Below are 24,204 nucleotides of genomic sequence, written 5' to 3'. Positions count from 1 at the left end.
ATGCATGAAAGTGAAAAGTGAAAGTGAAGTCGATCAGTCGTGTCCGACTCTTAGAGACCCCATGGACTGCAGCCTACCAGGCTCCTCTGTCCGTGGGATTTTCCAGGCAAGAGTACTGGAGTGGGGTGCCATTGCCTTCTCCATACTACAAAGCTACAGACATCAAAACAGTATGATACTGGTACAAAAATAGAAATATAGATCAATGGAATAGGATAGAAAGCCCAGAAATAAGCTCATGCACTTATGGTCAATTAATTATGATTAAGGAGGCAAAACTACACAGTGTTGGAAAGACAGTCTCTTCAACAAATGATGCTGGGACAGTTGAACGGCTACATATAAAAAAATGAAACTAGATCATTCTTTAGCATCATACACAAAAATAAGCTCAAAAAGGATTAAAGACCTAAATGTGGGACCAGTCACTATAAAACTCAGAGAAAAACAGAACACCCTCTGACATAAATGACAGTAATATCTTTTTTGATCTGTCTTCCATAATAATGGAAATAAAAACAAAAGTAAACAAATTGGACCTACTTAAACTCAAAATCTTTTGCACAGCAAAGGAAATAATAAAAACATAAAGACAACCCACAGATTGGGAGAAAATATTTGCAAATAATGTGGCCAATAAGGGATTAGTCTCGAGAATTTACAAACAGCTCATGATGCAAACATCAAAACAAACAACCCAATCAACAAATAAGCAGAAGACCTAAACAGACATTTTTTCCAAAGAAGACATAGATGGCCAAGAGACAGATGAGAAGGTGTTTACAAATAAAACTACAATGAGGTATTACCTCACATCAGCCAGAATGGCTATCATCAAAAAATCCACAAACAACAAATGCTGGAGACGGTATGGAGAGAAGGGAACCCTGCCCCTACACTGTTTGTGGGAATGTAAATTGGTACCACTGCTGTGGAGAACAGTACCAAGGTTCCTTAAAGGACTGAAAATAGAGCTACCATATGACCCTGCAACCCCACTCCTGGGCATATATCCAGAGAAAAACATGATCTGAAAGAATGCATGCACCCCAGTGCTCATTGCAGCCCTGTTTACAATAGCCAAGACATGGAAGCACCCTAAATGTCCATTGACAGAGGAGTGGATAAAGAAGATTGAGGACATATATACAATGGAATACTACTCAGTCATTAAAAAGAATGAAATAATGCCATTTGCAGCAACATGGGTGGACCTAGAGATTATCATACTGAGTAAAGTACGTCAGAGAAGGAGAAATATTGTATGACATCCCTTGTATGTGTGACCTAAAATTATATAAATGAATGTACTTACAAAACGAACAGAGACTCTCCAACTTAGAGAACGAACTTTTGGTTACCAGAGGGACGGATGAGGGGAAGGGATAGTTAGAGAGTTTGGTGTGGACTTGTACACACTGCTTTGTTTAAAATGGAAACCAGCAAGGACCTCCTGTGTAGCGCATAGAACTCTGCTCAGTGTTATGTAGCAGCCTGGGCGGGAGGGGAGTTTGAGGCAGAATGGATGCATGTACACCTGTGGCTGAGTCCCTGTGCTGTTGACCTGAAACTTACAACATTGTTCATCAGCTATACCCCAATACAAAATACAAAGTTCAAAGCTCTCACAACTCTGAAGCAATTAACAAAATAAGGACAGTGTAATAACTTTATTCATAAAGCTCAATATAGTATTTTAAGGGAATGTCATTTGTTTCTGGGGTTAAAACATCCCTTCTTGTATGAAATGAGCATGAGAGTAAAGAGTTGTAAGTTTAAAGTAGGTATTAGCAAGGTGAAAAGTTGATAGCCTGTGTCAGTCTTCTGATATTTCGTTCATGAATCTAAAAGCCTGAACAAAGATGAGCAGACAAGGGTAAAAATGGCTTTTACGGGTTTGACTTGGAGGGGGAAATGTGCTGGGGAGCTGAGATGATCATTTTTGTAATGATTTTCATGATATTCACTGCTTTGTTCTTCATAAACTAAGGAGCAGGGTTACATAAAGACTGTCTTTCAGAAATGTTTGGAGATTACAAACCCAAGTTCACCTGAATGTGCTGCCACATGTACTTCATGTACTACAACAGCTTAAAAAATGTTTTTCATTTTTTTCTCAGTAATATTTACTCTTTATAAAAAGTTAACATGGGAGTGAAAGTCTCCTCTAATTTCATCCCAACAGAAATGGTTTGCTCTATCTCCATGTGGTTTTTAATGTAGAAATAATTTTAGCATAATTTTGCCTAAGTTTTATGAACCTTTGGTTACCCTCTTTTGAATTTTTTATTTGTTTTAGCAATGGTGTAATTTTTTTTCTAAGAAGATTGTCTTATTTTCTTCTCCATTTCATTTTAGTAGTCTGCCCTCGCTTTATAGAGGAAATACATCACGGAATTTTAAGTGAATGTAGTTACCATTCCTTTGCTCTTTTAAGTGGATTTTTTTCCTTTACAGTTCTGTTAAACTTTTTTTGCCTCAAAACCAGCAATTAGTTTTAATACACGTTTTACTGTTTTCTTTGATTATCACTAATTCTTATGATATCTAGTATCTAAGTATATGTCTTATCTAGAAAGCTCTTCTCTTCTTGGGTTATCTATTCTAACGTAAAATTTTGTTTGTTTGGAGAATTCCATAGATTTTATGCAGGAAGGGATGCATGAATCACATATTTTCTGAGTCACTCATGGCTGAAAATGCCTTTCCTCTTGTGATAATGTGGCTGGCTATGGAGTTCTAGGGCTACAATCTCATAGTTAGACCAGGTGAGATCTTAGAGGAGTCTGATTCTGGTTACTGCTGCAGCCATACTTCTCTCTCTTGGCCATAGTTTTAAACATCTCACTGAATATATGAGTTCATTTGTCTCTCACATTGATTTCTTTTATGTCAGGTGTCATTTATTCTGATGGCTCAGCTGGGTTAGCCTCTTTCAAGTTGCTGATTTTGTCCTATGACTCTGTTGCTGTCATCAGTTTACATGTTCTTCCCATCCTTTCACAGTTCAGCAGGGCAACTACTGTTCCTTTCCACATGATGTGTAGGTGCTCAAGCCATGTGTTCTTTGGGCAATAATCTTTGTCATTCTAGAACAAGTCTTCAGGCTAGCAGGGATCCCTTTGAATCATAGGTATCCAGCTGGGATGTCTGCTGGGTCTAGGGGTGTCCTGGTTCCTTGTGTCCAGGGTCCAGGGATGTTGCTGCAGTACTTCGTGTCCTATAGCGAGGGCTAGTGGCCTGCAGAAGAGGGTTCTGATGGTCAGGCCTGATGGCAGGACACGCCACTCTGCCTCTTCCCTGAAGGGGTGTTTTTCAGCAGCTCTGGGTACAGACTGATGCACAGTCACCCCAGCCAGCAGCACCTCTGAGGATCTGGATCCCAGCTGCGTTACCTGCCATGTGCCTCATTTCATCCTGGATCACCAGCTGGTTATTCTCTTGACTCTTGGACAGAAGGGCCAATTACACTTTTCTATTTTTCAGAAAAATTATCTTTAATAACTTTTTGATGGTACTATTTACTTTTTTCAATTTTTATTATAGAATATACGTCAGTGCCAAAGAATATATATGTGTGTGTGTATGTGTGTATAATACATGTAGTTTAAAAATCAATAATAAAACAAATGGCCATGTACCTACCACCTTACTTAACCAATAACTCCTTTGAAAAAGCTATTTTGTGGTTCTAAATGAATTCTCCCTCTTTCTTTCCTCAGGCTGGGGTTCAGAGGTGGATGGTATGTGTGGCCTTAGTGAGGCTGAAGCAGCTTTCTAGTACTTCTTTCTGAAAAAAGAGAGAAAAGTACAAGTAGAGTGTGTAAAGAGTACCCTGAACTGTTTGCTATCAAGAAGTCCTGATGACTGCACTTAGTGGTTGGTGTGGCTGTGTAAGTCACTGTTGGTTTCTCCTGGTGCTCTCTGACCCCTTGCTCACCTATAGGGCACCTTTGTGCAAGTGAGGAAAAGCCCCTTTTGCTGTTTGCCAGTTATTTTCTGTAGTACCTGGGATGCACAGACGTCTGTCAACAACTGTGAATGTGACTAGTGGCTCCTGGAGCTTATGGGCCACACAGCCTTAACTCACGGGAGACCTGGAGGTGACCACAGGGCTCTCTGGTGGGCTGCCTCAAATGTACAGTGAATGTGTGCCCTTTAAATGCCTGGGATTCAGTCCTAAGAGGGACAGACAAAACCCCTGCTTTCATGGATCTCCCATTACTGGACTTGGGAGAAAGGTGGTTTGGGGGTACATGAGCTGAGAGTCAGCTAACAAGTTGAAACAGTTCTTGAGCTGGGTCAGGCCCTATGGTGACTAGCAGAAATAGATCTAGGATTTACTCGATTTAGCATGTTGTCAATGCCAAGTAAACCCTGAGAGGCCATATTGTACCAAGCGGATGAGTTCAGAGCCCAAGTAGGATTCTGAGTGGAGGGTGACCATAGGCCTAGACAATCCTGGGTAAAGTGTCTTGTCAATGTGATTATTGATTTCACCTCTTTTCCCTCTTAAAAATATCTTAGTTTTGGACAGTATATGATCACATTTATTAGTCAACTTTTTGCTGTAGGGACAGACACATTCAAAATCTTGGTGACTTGAATAAAACATGAACTGTTTAAGTTTTGCTCATGGATCTATGGATCGTTTTGCTGTCCTGCCCAGTCTGTGCATCAGGTTTAAATTTGCTCTTCATTCTGGACGCTGGGCCTGCACCACAAGTCTTCCATTGTGGCACCTAGGCTGAAATAGCAGCTGCCTTCTCATGGCAGAAGATGGCAGCCCAATAGTCCTCTGCTCCAAGGTGGCGTGGGCCATATCTACACATACTTTATTGACCAGAGTAAGGCATGTGGTCAAGACCAACGTCAAGGGTTTGAGATTTATGATCCATCGTTGGAGGGGGCACTGTGGTGTGGAAAGGTGGATATTTGGTAAATGATAATATATAATCATCATATCACACTTGTAACCTTTCTGCCTTCCAGTGTATCCAGCCTCTGCCGTCCTCCTAGTGGTGTATGTGTCAGGCTGGTGCTGAAGCGATTAACATGATGCAGAGAAGGGGTTTTGCCTCTGTTTGGATTACAGAATGTATTAAGGGGTTTCACTGTGTTGTACAGATTGTTTTATTTTTAAATTTCATTGGAGGGGGTAGAGGTTGATCTTTGCTGTGGCAGCCTGATTCACTGGGAAGGGTTTCCTCCTTCCCGGCACTCCCAGCACTACCACCTATCATAGAAGTTTTCACCACCAAATTTTCCATCCTGCTGTGTGAGCTGTTAGAACCAAGTAGACCTTGTAGCCAAACCATGTTCTCTCCCTCCTCATGTTGGGGCGCCATGATTTGTGATTTCTAGTGCCCTTTACTTTGCCCCCCTCGACTCTCTTCCCTGTCCCCCATCCCTGCCTTTTTTGCTCTGCACCTGAGATTTTTAATTTCTATTTTTCCCTCAGCATTTCTTCATTGTTGTTTTTTTTTGTTGTTCATTCGCTCAGTTGTATCTGACTCTTTGCAACCCTGTGACTTCAGCATGCCAAGCTTCCCTGTCCTTCACTGACTTGTGTTAAATGTTCAGCCCTGATTGGTTTTTCATTTAAAACAACCCCAGAAATGCCTCTGTGTTAGACAGAAAGTACCTGTCCTTGTTTTCCATAGTTATATAGTTTGCTTATCCTGTTTCAGTGATATTTGAAGAGTAATGGGATAAGCAAAGATTTTGAGCTCAATTACCAATGTTGAAACTGGAGCCCCTGTGTTTCCAAACAGAGATATGATGTTGTTTCGCCACAAGGGCAAAGATTGATTGGGAGGCATAGAGGAGATACATCAGATCCATCACTAGCCCTGGCAGCTGGCTTTCTGTCAAGGGCAATTTTTCATGAAGAAATTGTCTTATCGTTTCATAAGAATGATCGAGTACCTTAAGAATCATGTTGAAAAGCGCACAGACAGCAGGTGGTCAGCGTGATTCCTTAGGGAAGTGACTTGCAGGATGGGTTCACATCCATGCCTCAGCTGTCTCATGTCATGGATTGTTGGCGTGCTGTGGATCGTTGACATTGTGACTGTTAGGTAACTGATTCCCAATTTTCCCCTTCACTAGAATAGGAGTCTGTGAAGGTTGGAGTGTGTCTGGCATGTTCTCCATTGTGTCTCCAAAGCCTGCCACAATCCCTGGCATGCAATGGACATCCAGAAAGCTTTGGCTGAAGCAATGCAAATATTAATGATGGACAGTAAAGGCAGAACCTGGGACGAATCCTTGGGGCCTCAGACTGTAATGGAGCCCAGTAAGGGCAGGTAGGGGTGTCCTTTAAGGAAGGAGTTTATAGCACCGCGGTGCCAGGAATGAGTTCAGGCTGATGCCTCAGCCTCTCCCTGGCTCCATTGTAGGATGGGGTGGAAGCCTGGATGGGCTTTGTTCCGAGAGTTGGGTGCACACACACTAGACATGCACTCCACGGACCCTGGCTGAGGCCGTGGGGCCATGCTCTGTGCAGCAGATGTTGTTGTTGCCCCACACAACCCCTCTCCTTTGGCACTTGAGCATCTGCCTACTGACCTCCTAGGCCAGCCCTGCATTATTTGAAATGTGGAAATTTTCTGGCCACAGAAACTTACTTTGCCACCCACATAGCAGATGCCCCTTGAGAGCTGCCCTCAAATCAATTACTGAAGGGGATTGATGCTATAAGCAGCCCAGGCCCCTGGGGTATGGACCCTCTGCAGCAGTTTAATCTCTGTTCCTCCACTGTGGTAGCTGGCTTGACAAAGTCCCCTCCCGCTACTGGCTGCTTTCTTACCCTCCTGAATTACTTCCCTCTTCTAACTGGGTCACTTCCCTGTTCCCCTACCTATGTTTTCTTCACCTTCTAAATAAACCTCTTGCCCTTGACCACTTGTCTCAGCTCTGCTACTGGGGAAACCCAAACTGTGACTGTTGTCCACTGGTCCTGGGCACCTGACCACCAGGTGGTGGGTATTCTTGAGGCTTGAGAGGCCTTGAGCTGCAAAATGCTTAGACCCTTAAAAGCTCGTATCAAAAAGAGGGAAAAGCACTCTAATTTTCTCTTGTTTTAAAAAAGATGTTACTTAACTCCCAAATTACACTGCTCTCTGAGATGACAGAGGAATTTTTAATGATAGTTGAAACCACTCTATTCCCAGAATATCAATGATTTTTATTGCTGAGGGGACAGGGTCTCAGTTGCCTTGGGGCATTCCTGGTCCCCTGAGTACACCCTGCCTCTTGCTATCTCAGGCTGTTGTTTCTAAACATGCCTGCATGTTACACCCTCTGTGCTTGTGTCTGAGTCCTCGTTGTCCCTGCCTCCGAATCAGCAGGGACGTTCAGCGTGCATCCCAGGTGATTCAGCAGCATCCCAGGCCTGGCCTTCCACCGTCACTCCTGAGGGGTGCGTGAATGAGAGGGTCATTCTGCCCACACCGTGCAGTAGGAGGGCATGGGAGGAGCAATCCCACTGACCTTTGATCTTTGCTTCTTTGCAGATATCTCAGTGAGCCTGCTGACCCTTGTAGTCACTGCCTGTGGCCTCGCTCTCTTTGGTGTGTCTCTCTTCGTGTCTTGGAAACTCTGCTGGGTTCCATGGCGAGAACGAGGCCTGTTCTCTAGTAGCAAAGACAACAACCAGGAGCCTCTTAACTACACGGACACAGAGACCAATGAGCAGGAGAACAGTGAGGGCTTCCTAGACCCTCCCACCCCTTGTCCAGACTCCTCCATGAAGATCAGTCACACCTCCCCAGACATTCCCCTCTCAACCCAGACGGGGGACCAAGACAACTGTGCCCATGGCATCCGTGTGCAACGCCAAGTCACAGAGCCAACCTCATCAGCTCGGTCAGTACTGCCCCCTTCCTTTCTGGATGCAAGGCAAGCACTGTCCTGCTTCCTTCTCATGGCAGCAGTGGCATTGATTTAGCCAAGGAGCCTGTAACCTTTCACATGTCCCTTTGGTATCAGAGACACGAACGTGGAAAAACTTGTTGCTTCCTATACTCCAGTGCTCAGGTTCCTGAGCACTGCTTAATCTCTCCTTAGTTCATAATAACAGTATTTAACATTGCTAAGACTTTCCATATCAAAGACTGTCCAAGAACTTTATGTGTATTATTTTATCATTGCTCACAACTTTGTGTGAAACAGATCCTATTATCATTTTCATCTCACAGAAGAAGAAACTTAAGGAAATTAAGAAACAAAGTCATAAATTGGTAAGCACCCAGGTCAGGGTTTGAACCCTTGTTCAAACACCACCAGAACCCAAGTTTTTACCCTCTCTTCCATGCTACTCTTGTGGTGCTATGAAATTGATTCCCTGTGCCTCTAGCCTAGCCCAGCTGTCACACACAGGGTCTCCATAGAGTCCCACATGGTGGCTGGAGATCTTTGCCCATCTCCAGGCTTTTCAAGGACTACAGAGTGCCTAGGCCTAGTGTCACTGTCTTTCCATGGGCCAAATCTTTGTGCTTGTGCACTGTAGAGAAGTAATACAGTGCAGTGACAAAAAGCAAGGGCTCTTCGGTCCAGTGAACTAGCTTTACCTGCACGTGTGCTATTGGACAGATTAACCTTCATCTGTTTCTGTTTCCTCTTGTGTGAGAGGAACGGTGATAGGTGGTTTTGAGAATGAGACGATGACGTGCTCATTACAGGCCTGGCACAGGCCTGCACCTAGTGGCTGCTCCACACCGTGAGCTGCGGTTTTGTTTTTGGTGATGCTGTCATTATCATCATCATCACCAAGACCTGCCTCTACCAGGACTCTGATGCATAAAGGTAGCTTTGAGGCTAAGCAGCCAATTCTGAATCACTGTATATAAAAATTCACTCTCAATAAGGCTTCAGGAAAAGAGACTAAGAAAGCAACTTTCTTTAAAATGAAAATATTTGCTTGAGTGATAGCTGGAGGAATAGTATGTGCTGTTATTTGAAAAGTACAAGCCCAGTTTGCAGTTATTTTTTTTTAAATCTTTTTTATTTGTCCTCTAGAAGCAGAAATAAGATTTTACCCTTTTTATGTTAATCAAGTTTATCCTAGAGGCTCTGCTCATTCACATTAAGTGGGATGGAATATGACAGTCTGTAATTTAATTTTTTCCAAAACCTATTTTAGCATCATTTCCAATTCTGAATCAAAGAACTTTATCTAAAATATTCCTCTGTGAGGAAATGGATGGTTGTTTGCCATTTGGTTTAGAAGAAATCTTCAGATTTTATCATTAGGGCTTCTCTTCAGATTTAAGACTTAAACATAACTAGAGCTCTGTCTGATGCTGCTGTGGAGTTTGTGCATTGGTGCAGAGTCATAATAAAATCCTCTCAGTGCTTCAGTAAGTAGGCCCTTCAGATGGAGTCTCCACTGAAATTGTCTCCTGTTTGGTTTTACTCTGCATGTTAATTTTTCTGATCTGGGTTCCATCAATATGGTGTAACAGTACTGTGTTTATATTAGATGAAAGGTCCGAGGACTCTGCCATAATTCTAGAGAATTGATAGCAATCATATCACTATAATTGTTAGTGTTTATTCTAGAAAATATGTATGTAACCTGCATCTCAAAAAATAGATTTTATTTAAAACTAAAAACTGTAGATATCTTTACCACTGACCTATAGAAACTGGGTAGAAGGAAAACAAAAATAAAGAGAAAGGGAAAGAATTATCCATGCATTTACCTTTTGATGTATTTTAGTTTTGAAGTCATGCAGTTAATTCTGTCTTCTGATGTCTAAAGTTGTTTAGTAACATTTGAGTCCCATATGACAACTAAACTCTTTCCAGCTGTATTTGACCTAATACTGATAATTTGCATCATTTCGCATTTCAGACATTCTTATCTAAATTACTGCTGACCTGATTCTATGGGTTATGTCTGGAAATACGTATCTTTGATTCATGGTCTTACCATAATGAGAAGGATATGGTCTTACAATTCTTCAGAGTTGTGCTATAAACACACACACACACAAAGCCTTTTTACTGACAAAGTGGGGGAAATGAATGAAATTTCCTTGATACTCCAGAACATTTTTAACATCCTTTTTTAAGTAGCATTTTTCATACCATATTTGCGGCAGGTGGGAAAGTTACTCTTGCTGAGATGGCTCTAAACAATCTGCGTTGCTAGTTATTATTTCTACTCCCTTCTTTCTCATTATGATCTTTACTTTCTCACTGCTGTCTCTTTCTTACTGGTTCCCTCCTGCTGCTGTTACCGTTTTCCCAACGTTCCCTGGGCACACGCTCAGCCTGGACTCCCAGTTAAGGCCTCCCCACTTGTCACAGAGACTGGCACAGCTTCTGCCATGGCATTTGCTTTGGAAATCCTGCTGTCACCTGGCCCCTTCAGCTTAGATATGTATGGCTCCCACCACTGCCTTTGGGAACGTCCTAACAATGAGTTTTGCTGCATCTTCTAAGAATATTTCTGGTAAGGATGACTTTCTTTTGTTCTTCCAAGATCAGGCATGTTTGCCTTCTGTTTCTGATTAGCTCAGTTACTGTTAGACCCTCCAAAACTCCTGCTAATTCCTTTCAATTTAGATGAAATCCCTTTTGTATAATGACCTAATATCCTGGGAATGTGGATTATTTTTTTTTTTTAGAACTTTTCAGTACCAGAACATTTTAAAGATCTCTACTCCAAATATATGAAAGTCCCTGAGTCCTCAAAATAGAAGGATCCTTGAAAAACCATCTAACCCATTTCCTGATTCATGACCCAACATGAAAGGCCAATCTGTTTTAAGTCTTCTCAAATTTATTTTATAACACTTGGTTTTATAAAAATTTCAATTTCCACACCACAAACTTCTTATCAGGTCTGTTAAGGCCCTGTGTCATACTGTCATAGTCTCTTGCTACCAGCTATAGGCCTCACCTCCAGCCAGGGCCACCATGTGGCACAACTCCAGAGGAGGCCACTAGCCTGGACTCAGAGACCCTACCCGAAAAAGCTCATCACATTCCATCTCCATCTACACCAGCTTCGCTCTTGCTTTCTTCAGTATACCTGCCATTTCCTGCCCTGGGACCTTCATAAATGCTATTCCATCAGCCTGGAGTGCTTCTCTCCATGTCAGGCTCCTTTGCAGCCTTAATGTTCCATCTTAGATGTCATCTCCTCAGAAAAGTTTACTTGAATGAATGAAAGTTGCTCAGTTATGTCCAACTCTTTACAACTCCATGGTCCGTCCATGAAATTCGCCAGGCAAGAATACTGGAGTGGGTTGTCATTCCCTTCTCCAGGGGATCTTCCTGACCCAGAGATCAAACCCAAGTCTTCTGCATTGCAGGCAGATTCTTTACCATCTGAGCTACAGGGAGTTCCCTGACCGCCTATCTGAAGTATGTAGTCTTTCCTCCACTCCTTCCCACTCTTTATTCTTCTACAAGTTGCCTTACTTTCACTTCCTCACAGGATTAAAATCTATTTCTAACTATACAATTGTTTGTTTATTATCTATATCCCACTCTAGACTATGAATTCTGTGCGTTCAAAGACCAGATCTGCTTTGCATCTCCCTATGTAGGTCAGGAAGCAACAATTAGAACTGGACATGGAACAACAGACTGGTTCCAAATCAGGAAAGAAGTACATCAAGGCTGTACATTGTCACCCTGCTTATTTAACTTATATTCAGAGTACATCATGAGTAACGCTGGGCTGGATGAAGCACAAGCTGGAATCAAGATTGCCAGGAGAAATATCAATAACCTTGGATATGCAGATGACACCACCCTTATGGCAGAAAATGAAGAAGAACTAAAGAGCCTCTTGATGAAAGAGGAGAGTGAAAAAGTTGGTTTAAAACTCAACATTCAGAAAACTAAGATCATGGCATCTGGTCCCATCACTTCATGGCAAATAGATGGGAAACAATGGAAACAATGACAGACTTTATTTTTCTGGGCTCCAAAATCACTGCATATGGTGATTGCAGCCATGAAATTAAAAGATGTTTGCTCCTTGGAAGGAAAGTTATGACCAACCTAGATAGCATATTAAAAAGCAGACATTACTTCATCAACTAAAGTCTGTCTAGTCAAAGCTGTGGTTTTTCTAGTAGTCACGTATGGATGTGAGTTGGACTATAAAGAAGGCTGAGCGCTGAAGAAATCATGCTTTTGAACTGTGGTGTTGGAGAAGACTCTTAGTCCCTTGGACAGCAGGGAGATCCAACCAGTCCATCCTCAAGGAGATCAGTCCTGGTTGTTCATTGGAAGGACTGATGTTGAAGCTGAAACTCCAATACTTTGGCCACCTGTTGCGAAGAACTGACTCATTTGAAGAGACCCTGATGCTGGGAAATACTGAAGTCGGGAGGAGAAGGGGATGACAGAGGGATGAGATCGTTGGTAGGATGGCATCACCGACTCAATGGACATGAGTTTGAGTAAACTCAGGGAGTTGGTGACAGACAGGGAGGCCTGGCGTGCTGCAGTCCATGTCACAAAGAGTCGGACACGACTGAGCGACTTAAGTGATGTATCTAACACCTAGTGCAGCCTCTCACACATAATGGAATTTTTCATGAATGACTGACAAAATGCATTCATCAATATCAGGCCATTTTTCTTGTGTTCTGATGACAAAAGTGACAAAGCACTAAAAGTATAAACTGAGTGGAGCCTGTAATGATACGAAACCAATGGAAGGTGACTTGTCCCAGGTCTCACGTTCATTCAGAGCCTTACTTTCGAATTAAGTAAATTCAAAAAGTAAGTTCAGAGACTTTTGAACTTGCCTCTCTGATCTAAGTAATCTGTAGAGTCACAGAAATACTCTGGCAGAATTGAAAGAAGACGACAATTTGAGTCCTCTAAATGTCATTACTGGCCACAACTCCAGTAAGCGGTACGTTAGGATTAAATGTTCTAATTACTCCAGGAGTAGCACAGGTTTATTAAGCTATATATATTTTTTTTATATGTTGAGAACATTGATTAGATGTAAACATTTCAAACGTAATGTTTTGAATTAGTCTTTTAGTTATGTCTTCAGATTTTAATAAACTTCCATCTTCAAAAATAAAAGTTGCATAGACCTCTCTCAACTTCCATGAGACCCTGAAACGAGATATAAATGTGTGTTTTCTCTACTGGAATAATTATCAGGAACTGTTATGTCCATGGCACTTATATATTTAGACACGTGAACACTTCAGAGAAACTGTTGGTGGACATAGGCTCATTTTAGAAACAGAATAAAATATTTGAAGGTGACACCAAGGTTTCGTGCCTTTTTATCTTGGCTGAGGGTGGGGGGAGCAAGACAGGCTTCATGTCTGCAGCAGCATTTGAGCCCGCTCCTCCACCCACCGAGGCCCGATACCTGCATCTCCATCATCTCGCTCACTCTATAAGCCTCTGAATCCCGTTTGCTCCTGCCTTTGTAGTCAGTTAACTGTGTCTGTCTGTCTACTACTCCCCCTTCTTCTGTGTCCATTTGTGATTCAGAACAACCCAACCCTGCCCTCTCCTTCACAAGGGAAGATTCCAGGAAGGCCAGTTTCCTGTTTCCAAAGTATCTTGATTTGAACTTTGTAAAGAAACCCATGATGGTTCTGAAGTCACTATTTGCTTCTTCCTTTCCTGTCTTTGGACCCCAAAGCCTTAAAACACTAGTGTCCCAAACCAGGGAAGGGATAAGCCAAGTTTCCTCTCTGAGATGTGGTCCCTGAGATAAGGGAGGGTGAGAGAGTATACTCTTGTCTGTGGTTGCATGGGAAACCCAGCGATGGAAGGGAAATTCTGAACTCTGGTTCTTAACACAGAACCTGGAATGGAAGATGTGGGCATGTGTGAGGGGAAAGCTGCTGGGGCAGAAGAGCTGAAGGTCCCATCATGCTGAAGAGCTGGGCCCCAAGAGGAAAACTTAATTTCCCCATTGAGGTCTAGAGCATCAGCTGGGAGGCTGAGAAGTGGGAAGCCAGGTCAAGTAGGCCGGCTCAGCTCAAGTACTGTCTCCAAGTACCGTGACAGCTTCCCAAGTCAGAGGCCTTTCTTTATCCCTCTCCCTAACATCCAGTCAGTTCTTATCCCCTCTGGCCTGTTATGTTAGTGTACAACTCTCTCTCCAGCCCCTGGCCAGGCATTTCCTGAAAGGCAGTAACAAGGCTTTGCCTCTCTCTCCCTTCCTCCCTACCTGACCTCTTACTTCGCACATTCAAATTTGTTGAATTGTAGTAATGTCCTCTTTCTTAAGATCCAGTGGAGGTGGCTGGTTTTTTGGGTGACTGAGACTTCATCTGGAGACTCAGAGTGGGATGCTGGAACTGGTTAATTCAAATTTGATGGAAGGAGAGGGGGAATCCTTTTGTGTGTAGGCATCTACCTACCTCTCCTTACCTTTGGCTCAACTCAGCACGGGCTCACATTCCTTCAGGCCTGAAAGTGTGTTTTTGAACTTGTGGGAAATCAGCTTTGCAGATTTGGTTGATCATCTTGGAAACTGGGCATTCTCCAGGGTCAGACACCAGTCCTCCGGCTCAGGTCTGGGACAGCTAAGTCCAATGGTGACGTCCTCTACCTTGCCTGTTTCACAACAGGAAAATAGCTTCTGCCCACCCTGAGTGGGGCAAGAGGTGGAGGAAGCTGAGAGCTCCAGCCCTGGGGCCAGCTCCTCTCAGTCAGCACTAGGGTGACTTCCTTACTGAGAACACCATTTCTCAGCTTTCCTTCTTGGCCACCTTCATTGGGGCCCATCATTCCTTCCATTCATTGTGCATATTAAGTGCTGAAAACATCAAAATACAGGACTCCCCAGACCTACTTAGAGGACTGTCTGCTTCAGACACACATCCCTCCTTGCTACACTCATTCTGCATCCGTAGGCAGAATTCCAGATCCTTACCCTGGGCAGGGCGCTCTACTTTACACTGCAGGCCCACCTCCACTGACTGTTTCGGACCCTTCATCTTGAGGGGAGCTCAGGTCGTGACATTCTGCTCTTTATCTTTCCTCTTTTCTGCTTTTGATTTGCTTTTTCCTCCTGCCTCCTTTTAAGTAGCTCATGGAAACTGTGGAATATTGATTTTCCAGTTCCTCCACCTCATCTTCTCCTTTGTGTCCCTGGGGGAAGCCTCCCTGCTCTCCTTTCTAGCGGCTGACTTTAGGCAGTAGGATGATGGGTTACCCTGGTTCTCTGCTGCTCTGAGCTTTGCTGGTCCATGCCCCCAACTCCAGTCACCACTCACTCTTTCCTGAGGGAAATTGGAAGCGACCAAAAGAAAGCCCCAGGGAGTGAGCACTGTCATGGCCTGTTACAGTCTTTGCCATCTGCTTTAAGCCACTTCCTTACAGTTGAATTCAACTGGTTTCCCAATAATATGTGTGATCTTGAATAGGAGGAAAAAGGTTGAGAACTGAAACTAGTTGCGTAAAACATTTGGGTAGACAGTAGTATTCGTACCTGTGCTTGATTTTTAAAAAGAATCTTCAGCTCTCTTGGAATTTGGAATGGAGTCCTCCTGTGCAGTTGGATTCTGAGGTAATGGGCTCTTACTGTGGTCTTTGAAGTACAAATGTCTGCATAATGCCCTCCCTAGCCCATCCCCTCCACCCCCTGGCAATCCATTCTGGTGAGAAGAGCAGAACACGTAGGATTTATTTCTCTCCAGATTTCATGTCTAAGAAAATGTGAGAGTAAAACAGAATATGTTCCATTGCCAAGCAGCCAAGTTCATATATTTTAAATTAAAATGTACATGGCAGATTTAGTCTTGCAGATGAGAGATAAGACAAAATGCTGCTGTGAGGAGTCCGAAGCCCTGACTCAAAAACCTCGCAGTTAAGCCGTTAGGCACAGAGAGTCTGCTCAGGCAACCACCTCAGGAGAAAAGTGGCGGCAGAGTGGCAGGAGCTGCGCCGGAGGAGACGCGGGACCCGTGTCCATTATGACGTTGGTGCCAAGATGGCACATCTAGTAGGTCTTGAAGATGCACTTTTAGTGTTTAAACTGCACCCCTGACTAACTGGATGGCGCCCAGAATCGCCCATCATAGGTGGGAACTGACTCCAGACTCAAGCAGGGCCCTTGTTTGAACCCAGCTTGGAGAGAAAAATCACCAGCAGAGGAAACCAAAGCTGATTCCAGCCACTTATGACCCCTGCATGGAGATTGAGGCTTGCTGCCCCCTGGGGGCCTTTCTGCCCAGAAATCCCAGTAGAGCAGGATTAAAACTCTGTAGTCTAGCACTGCAAAGGTTCAGCATCTAGACAGGGACTGACCTGGGTGCTAGCACAGAGAGCTTTATCATTGTCCCCCCGACTCTTCCCTTCCTTCCTGGAAAAATCAAAAGATAGAGAAAACTTAAGATGGTGAGTGGATTTCTTTGTAAGAAATTAAAGTTCCACAAGAGAAGTGTTCAGGCCACACAGTTTTTGCACATGTGGGGATGTGTGTGGCTTAGTGTAGATGTGTTGGCTGTGCCAGGTGCAAGTGACGGCTCTGTGATTGTGCTTTTGTACCGTGTGAGTGATTAGTAATCAGGAGGGTATTTTAGGATGAAGAGAAATGTTTAGCAGCATAGCATCTGTATGACACGGGAGAATAATTTCAAATATGTTTCAGGGCCTATTAATCCCATATTTGCACCTTCATTTCATAAAGTAGTCTTAAGAAAGGAAAAGAAGGCAAACTCCAATGTTAACTGTGTCTCTTCAACTATTTACTAACGCCTCAGAGACAGTTTGACTGTTCCCTTTTACCTTCTGGTGGAGAGGAGCTATTTTAATTAAGGTGATGGAGAGACAAAATACAATATAATAGCTATGAACTAAAACGAACAAAATAATCTTAAAGACAACTTTCTGTGTAATGACTACTTCTCTCAGTTTGTGAGGACCCATACATATGGCAGAGATGTTCAGGAAAACGTTTAACCTAAACCTGCAAGCTTATAGGGTGAAATATCGATTCTGATAGCAAATATTTAATTTGTAATACCAGTGTCCAACCTTCTCTAACTGAATCCATATATAGATTTATAATAGCTTACCTTTAATTTTTATGTCTCAGTGTTTATTATAGAAATAAAACCCTCCCTCCTTATCACTTGTCGCCCACGTGGTACAATGGAAGCACAGTCACGGAGCTGGCACTTGTATCTTTCAGAGTCAACAGAATCCCCTGCAAACAGATGCATCCTGTCACATACATTTCCAGAAGAGCAAAGGCTATGTTTTTGTGATGAAATGATCTGATTTATCCCATGAGAATGTGAATCCTTAGTAGGCTAAAAACCAGTGCCAGGAAATTCTATATAATTTAGAAAAATATCCATTCTTTTTAAGATACCACATAGCTAACTATTTCAGTTTCAAGACCATACTATATATTAAAGAGAATAATTTTATTTTCTAAACCAGTTTGTGTAAATCTTTACCTCCCACCAGCTGAATAAGCTTCTCTAATGTCATATTAGACAGTTTAGAAAGTGCATTAAACCCTCCAAGCTGCAAGGTCACATGTTAGTAAGAGCACTTCCAGATGCCCAAGCCTCAGTTTTGAGCTTCAAGCCTTGGGGAACAGCTTAACTCACATTGATAGGCATTTTGAATTTAGATTAAAAAAATGCCTACAAGTCTAAACTTTTAATAGTATGTAGCAGTCTACAATGGCACCCCACTCCAGTACTCTTGCTTGGAGAATCCCAGGGACGGGGAGCCTGTTGGGCTGCCGTCTATGGGGTTGCACAGAGTCAGACACAACTGAAGCAACTTAGCAGCAGTAGCAGCAGCAGCAGTCTACCTACATCCCAGGCACAGGTTTGTGAAAGACCCAGAGCTAATGAGGTTATAACTTTGTTCTCTCTTGCTCTTCATTCAAGGCACAACTCAATCCGAAGACAACTCAACCTGTCAAACCCAGACTTCAATATCCAACAACTTCAAAAACAGGAACAGTTGACTGGCATTGGTCGAATTAAACCAGAGTTATATAAGCAGAGGTCATTGGATAACGATGATGGGAGAAGGAGTAACAGTAAATCCTGTGGGAAACTGAACTTCATTTTAAAATATGACTGTGACTTAGAGCAGCTCATAGTGAAGATCCACAAAGCTGTCAACTTGCCCGCCAAGGACTTTTCTGGGACTTCAGATCCTTACGTCAAGATCTATTTGCTTCCTGATCGGAAGACAAAACACCAGACTAAAGTTCACAGAAAGACCCTGAACCCGGTGTTTGATGAAGTGTTTTTATTTCCAGTTCCCTACAATGACCTTGCAGCCAGGAAGCTTCACTTCTCTGTCTATGACTTTGACAGGTTCTCTCGCCATGACTTAATTGGCCAAGTGGTGGTGGATCACTTCTTAGACTTGGCTGATTTTCCCAGGGAGTGCATCCTGTGGAAGGATATCGAATATGTCACCAACGTGAGTCTAACATTTCTTCATTTGGGATGAGGGTGGGGAGGGGGGAGCTTCTTGGTCAGCATGCAAACAGATTACTTATACCTTATTTTATTTGAAGGGTAGAGTACAAAATTTATCTCACTGTACTTAAAACTATTGCTTCAAATCTCCTTCAGTTAAGTTTAGTCACTCAGTCGTGTCCAGTTCTTTGCGACCCCGTTGACTGCAGTGTGCCAGACTTCCCTGTCCTTCACCAGCTCCTGGAGCTCAAAATCATGTCCATTGAGTCGGTGATGCCATCTAACCATCCCATCCTCTGTTGTCCCCTTCTTCCTCCTGCCTTCAATCTTTCCCAGCATCAGAGCCTTTTCTAATGAGTCAGTTCTCATCAGGTGGCCAAAGTATTGGAGTTTCAGCTTCAGCATCAGTCCTTCCGATGAGTATTCAGGACTGATTTCCTTTATGATTGACTGGATTGATCTCCTTGCAGTCCAAGGGACTCTCAAGAGTCTTCTCCAACACCACAGTTCAAAAGCATCAATTCTTTTGTGCTCAGCTTTCTTTATGATCCAACTCTCACATCCATACACAACTACTGGAAACACCATAGCTTTGACTAGATGGACCTTTGTTGACGAAGTAATGTCTCTGCTTCATAAATATGCTGTCTAGGTTGGTCATAACTTTTCTTCCAAGGAGTGTCTTTTAATTTCACACCTGCAGTCACCATCTGCAGTGATTTTGGAGCCCAAGAAAATAAAGTCTGTCACTCTTTCCATTGTTTCCCCATCTATTTGCCATGAAGGGATGGGACCAGATGCCATGATCTTAGTTTTTTGAATATTGAGCTTTAAGCCAACTTTTTCACTCTTCTCTTTCACTTTCATCAAGGGGCTCTTTAGTTCTTCTTTGCTTTCTGCCATAAGGGTGGTGTCATTTGCATATCTGAGGTTATTGATATTTCTCCCAGCAATCTTGATTCCAGCTTGTGCTTTATCCAGCCCTGCGTTTCTCATGATGTCCTCTGCATATAAGTTAAATAAGCAGGGTGACAATACACAGCCTTGACATACTCCTTTTCCAATTTTGAACCAGTCTGTTGTTCATGTCCAGTTCTAACTGCTGCTTCCTGACCTGCATGCAGGTTTCTCAGGAGACAGGTAAGGTGGTGTGGTATTCCCATCTCTTTAAGAATTTTCCACAGTTTGTTGTGATCTACACAGTCCAAGGTTTTAGCCTAGTCAATGAAGCAGAAGGAGATGTTTTTATGGAAACCTCTTTGTACCTTTCCAGAAACAAGCCTTTCACAATACTCATTTTGTGGTTTCTAAGAATTACCTATGAAAGCAATATTGAAAAGTAACATTCTCTCTTTTCTACTTCCTAGTTCTAAGCAATTCCCTAATAGACATTAGATATTATCTGCCCTCCTTACCTCATTTTCTTTAGAACTTTCTTCGGTTTGTTTGTGTTAAATGGATCTTGGCATCCTATTAGCTGTTATCTGTAGTTGAGGGCACGTTGCCTGACTCTCTGAGAGCATTAAGCCCTTGCCATGGTCTCAGGTCGGCTCAAGAGCATTTCTCATGATCATCACATCTTCAGCTTTAATCCCAGAAGTGAGAATGATGGAGAAGAGTTGGCACCACATTTTTAAATACAAAATCAAAGTTGCAAGGAGGTCTGTCTGAAAAGATCTACAGATATTGGCAAAACTAATCTATACAAGGTCAAATCCTTTTTAGAGCCCAGGAGAGAGGGCAGAAGTACTGTGTATTGTTGCCTTATATCCATGTTTACATCTAGACATGAGATCGCAATGGTGGCATTTTCACTCCGTTTGTATCTGTTTCACTGTCCTGCAGAGGGGGACTGACACTCCTGAAATAGAAAGGAAAATTGTGCCTTCTTAGGGGACTCTGATATTTTAAGACCACTCATGTCTTTTCCCTATGCAGATTCGCTCAGGTAACTTTGTTAGCTCATCTTCTGAAGGGAAGATCATTCTCTTTCTCTGCCTTGGCATCCAAGACACCAAGCACCATAGCCCTTATGCTGTTGGATAAGGATCTAGCTAGAGTTTGGAGCCCATTTAGTGAAAAACTCTCACTCCACTCAAGAAGAGAACACACAAAATCTCTGCCTAGTGACCCAATACCCACTCTGATACTCTGTTATCTCAGCCACTGTTGTCAACTGGGGACTCATGTTCCAAGGGACACCTTCGCTTCACGTGCTGTGTGATAGCAGACCAACTTTGTCCTGCTACTCAGATAAGCAAAGTGAAGCATGGAGTTTTGCTGGCCCTTATTATAATGATGAGGAAAGAAAAGAAGAAACTGGAGAAGAAGCAGAGAACATCAGATGATGAAATTAAGGTGACTAGGGAGATTGGGGAAGGAACACACCTCTTAAAACTTGAAAGGTTGTGATATTTGTAAACCCAAAAATGGTTGCTGTCAGTGGCAAGGGTTGTATCCTAAATCCCAATTGGCAAAATCAGAAGGCAGTGCTAGAAACTTAAAAAAAAAAAAAAAAAAAAAGAAGGCAGTGGGGGCAGGCTGCTGATATTAAGCAACGAATGGCTCAAGAATGAACCGTCTCACTGGAGTTCTTATCAAATCATCTGTGTGTAAGCTAAGAGACTTCTGGCCAACAATGATGAGCCTTGGTACAGAGATATCGGTCACGTCATCTAGTGTGACATCTTTTTTTTATTTTTTGACTAATGGATTCTAGGATTCCGTAAAATAACTGGAATGGTTATTAGAAATCCCATCAGGGGTCTTGCTGTGAGTTGCCTTCTAGAGATTTTGTGGGGAGCGTAACACTGAGTGCACAGTGGCTGATGAAAATCTGCATAGACTGATCCCTGGTGGACAGGACTCCTCAAGCAGTCTCCCATGGGGTGAAAATATAGAAGGAGGCCTGCAGAGGCCTTTGGGCCCTGAGATCACTGCCATTGTCACACTTTGCCATGACTGTGGTGGGAGACTCCACTGATGGAGAATCCTGGGCTTCCACAGAGTTGAGGAGAATGTGAAATTATTTATCAAGGAGGCAAACCATTAAGGCTAAAGGCCTTGAAACTCTGAGTTGTTTCCTCAGCCAACAATAAATATTCTGAGCGTTGATGGCGTTTGGATGGCCAGCAGGAGAGAAGATGTCTTAAGAAAGGAATTACGGGTTGCTTCATAATCTACCATTTAAAAAATTTTTGTTTGAAACATTACAATTTGGGGCTGTTTTAACTGTGCTTGTTTTAAATGTGACTTTGTACAAAGACTGAGGAGGAAAGTCTGAGATTTACCAAGGTTTCGTTTTTATAATACACATGTATGCCACACAGTGCACACACTGTACATGTACGGAGTAATGAGGGAACAACGAGAAGAACAGGCGCGACCCAGCCCTCAGCTGAAGTACTGATGATGTAGTACTTGATCACCACCAAGTACTGATGATGACCCCTGGGCTGTGCTCCCCCATCACATTCTTTTAGCCCATTCCTGCCAAGAGGAAACCACTATCCTGAATTTTATTTGTAAGATAATATATTCTTCAGTTTTGTCTGTTTCTGCTTTGCATAGCTCTTCTTTGCCCTTTTTTTCAGTCCACATTGATCGTGACATTTAGCAACAGAGATGAATGGAGCTGTGGTTCACTTATTTTCATTACTGTGTAAATTTTCAATGTGGTATATACATTAATTAGCTCTCTTGTATTGATGATATTTAGGTTGTGATTCAATTTTTTATGGTTCTGAATAATCCTACAGAGAACATGTTTTGTGCACGTCTCCTGGTTCACACATGCATTAATTTCTCTAGGAAGTAGCCCTGATAGAGGAAATGTACACATGGGTCTAAATTTTCTAGGCAGTGCCAAGTTCGTTTTTCCATCGTGGCTGTACAAGTGGATCCTCCCACTGAGGTATGACAGTTCCTAATGGTCCACATTCTCACTGACTCTTGGAATTGTCACACTGTTTAATATGCAAACATGCATGTAAATATGATTTGTATGTACATGCATGTAAATATGATTTGTATATTCTTGGTTGCTAAGGTTAATGGTCCTTTGATAAGTTCATTGGTCATTCACATTCACATTTCCTTCCTTGCTAAATGTTTGTTCAGTACTTTTTATTGTTTATTTTTAATATATATATATATATATATATAGATGTAATCCTTCGTTGGTTGTATGTATTACAAACATCATCTCTCCATTTATGGCTGCCTTTATACTCACTCGATGGTGTATTTTGATCAATAGAGGTTCTTAAATTTAATGCCGTAAAATATATCAATATTCTCCATTGTAAGTTAGCACTTTTCTGTCTTATTTAAAGAAATCCTTTCTTACCCTATTCATATTTTTCCAATGTTTTTATTAGAAATTGTAATGTTTCACTTTTCTTAATTATGATTTTAGTCCACCTTGCCTCTTCTTAGAAGGACAATAATCTCACCATGAGGGCTTCACCTTCCTGATGTCATTTAAGCATAATAACCTCCCAGAGAACCCAAATACCACCATATTGGGGGTTCAGTCAGTTCAGTTCAGTCTCTCAGTTGTGTCTGACTCTGTGACCCCATGAATTACAGCACGCCAGGCTTCCCTATCCATCACCAACTCCCAGAGCTTGCTCAATCTCATTTCCATTGAGTCAGTGATGCCATCCAATCATCTCATCCTCTGTCGTCCCCTTCTGCCTTCAATCTTGCCCAGCATCAGGGTCTTTTCCAATGTGTCAGTTCTTTGCATCAGGTGGCCAAAGTATTGGAGTTTCAGCTTCAGCATCTGTCCTTCCAATGAGTATTCAATACTGATTTCCTTTTGGGTGGACTTGTTGGATCTCCTTGCAGTCCAAGGGACTCTCAAGAGTCTTCTCCAACACCACAATTCAAAAGCATCGATTCTTCGGCACTCAGCTTTCTTTGTGGTCCAGCTTTCACATCCATACATGACTACTGGAAAAGCCATAGCTTTGACTAGACTGACCTTTGTTGGCAAAGTAATGTCTGCTTTTTAATATGCTGTCTAGGTTGGTCATAGCTTTTCTTCCAAGGAGCAAGTGTCTTTTAATTTCATGGCTGCAGTCACTGGGGGTTAGGACTTCAGTATATGAATTTGGGGGACACAAACATTCAGTCCGTAAGACATCCATACTTCTTTTTCTATATGAATAAGCAATTTTCTGGCATATTTTCCCAATATATGCCAATAATCTGCTGTATAAGCTCTATCCTCACTATGTCTCTATATATGAAGAGTCTGTTTCAGAATTCTGTCTTTTATCCGTATTTCTGTTTGAGTGTCTCTCCCAATAGCACTGTTTGTAAATTACTACCATTCTACGATAAGCTTTAATGTCTAGAAGAGAAAATCATCCAGCCTACTTTTTCTTCAGTTCAATCTTGGCTGACACTTGGCTTTTCTCATAAATGTTAGAATCATATTGTCAAATTAAAATTTCTTTCTGGTGTTTGTTTGAACTTTTTACGATGTCTATAGGTAAATTCATGGAATATTTACATCTTTTGTGATACTGAGTCTTCCTATTCATGATCATGGTACATCTCTCCATTTATTTGCTGCTGCTGCTAAGTCGCTTCAGTCGTGTCCGACTCTTTGCGACCCCAGAGATGGCAGCCCACCAGGCTCCCCCGTCCCTGGGATTCTCCAGGCAAGAACGCCAGAATGGATTGCCATTTCCTTCTCCAATACATGAAAGTGAAAAGTGAAAGTGAAGTTGCTCAGTCGTGTCTGACTCTTAGCGACCCCATGGACTGCAGCCTGTCAGGCTCC

At 42.5% G+C, this 24,204-nt stretch overlaps 1 protein-coding gene across 4 annotated transcripts in view; it reads left to right on the top strand.

Annotated features, from left to right (window-relative positions):
• SYT9 (synaptotagmin 9) overlaps positions 1 to 24,204 on the top strand; it is a 387,121-nt gene that overhangs the window by 228,085 nt on the left and 134,832 nt on the right. For all 4 annotated transcript variants that reach the window (XM_061380522.1, XM_061380521.1, XM_061380520.1 and 1 more), the window contains 2 exons: positions 7,518 to 7,869; positions 17,865 to 18,411. In XM_061380522.1, coding sequence (XP_061236506.1) covers positions 7,518 to 7,869; positions 17,865 to 18,411 — 899 coding nt within the window. The remainder of the gene's footprint in view (positions 1 to 7,517; positions 7,870 to 17,864; positions 18,412 to 24,204) is intronic.

The sequence above is a fragment of the Bos javanicus genome, chromosome 15, assembly GCF_032452875.1.
Source record: "Bos javanicus breed banteng chromosome 15, ARS-OSU_banteng_1.0, whole genome shotgun sequence".
In the NCBI taxonomy this organism is placed as follows: domain Eukaryota; kingdom Metazoa; phylum Chordata; class Mammalia; order Artiodactyla; family Bovidae; genus Bos; species Bos javanicus.
This window is presented reverse-complemented; position numbering and strand designations above follow the sequence as displayed.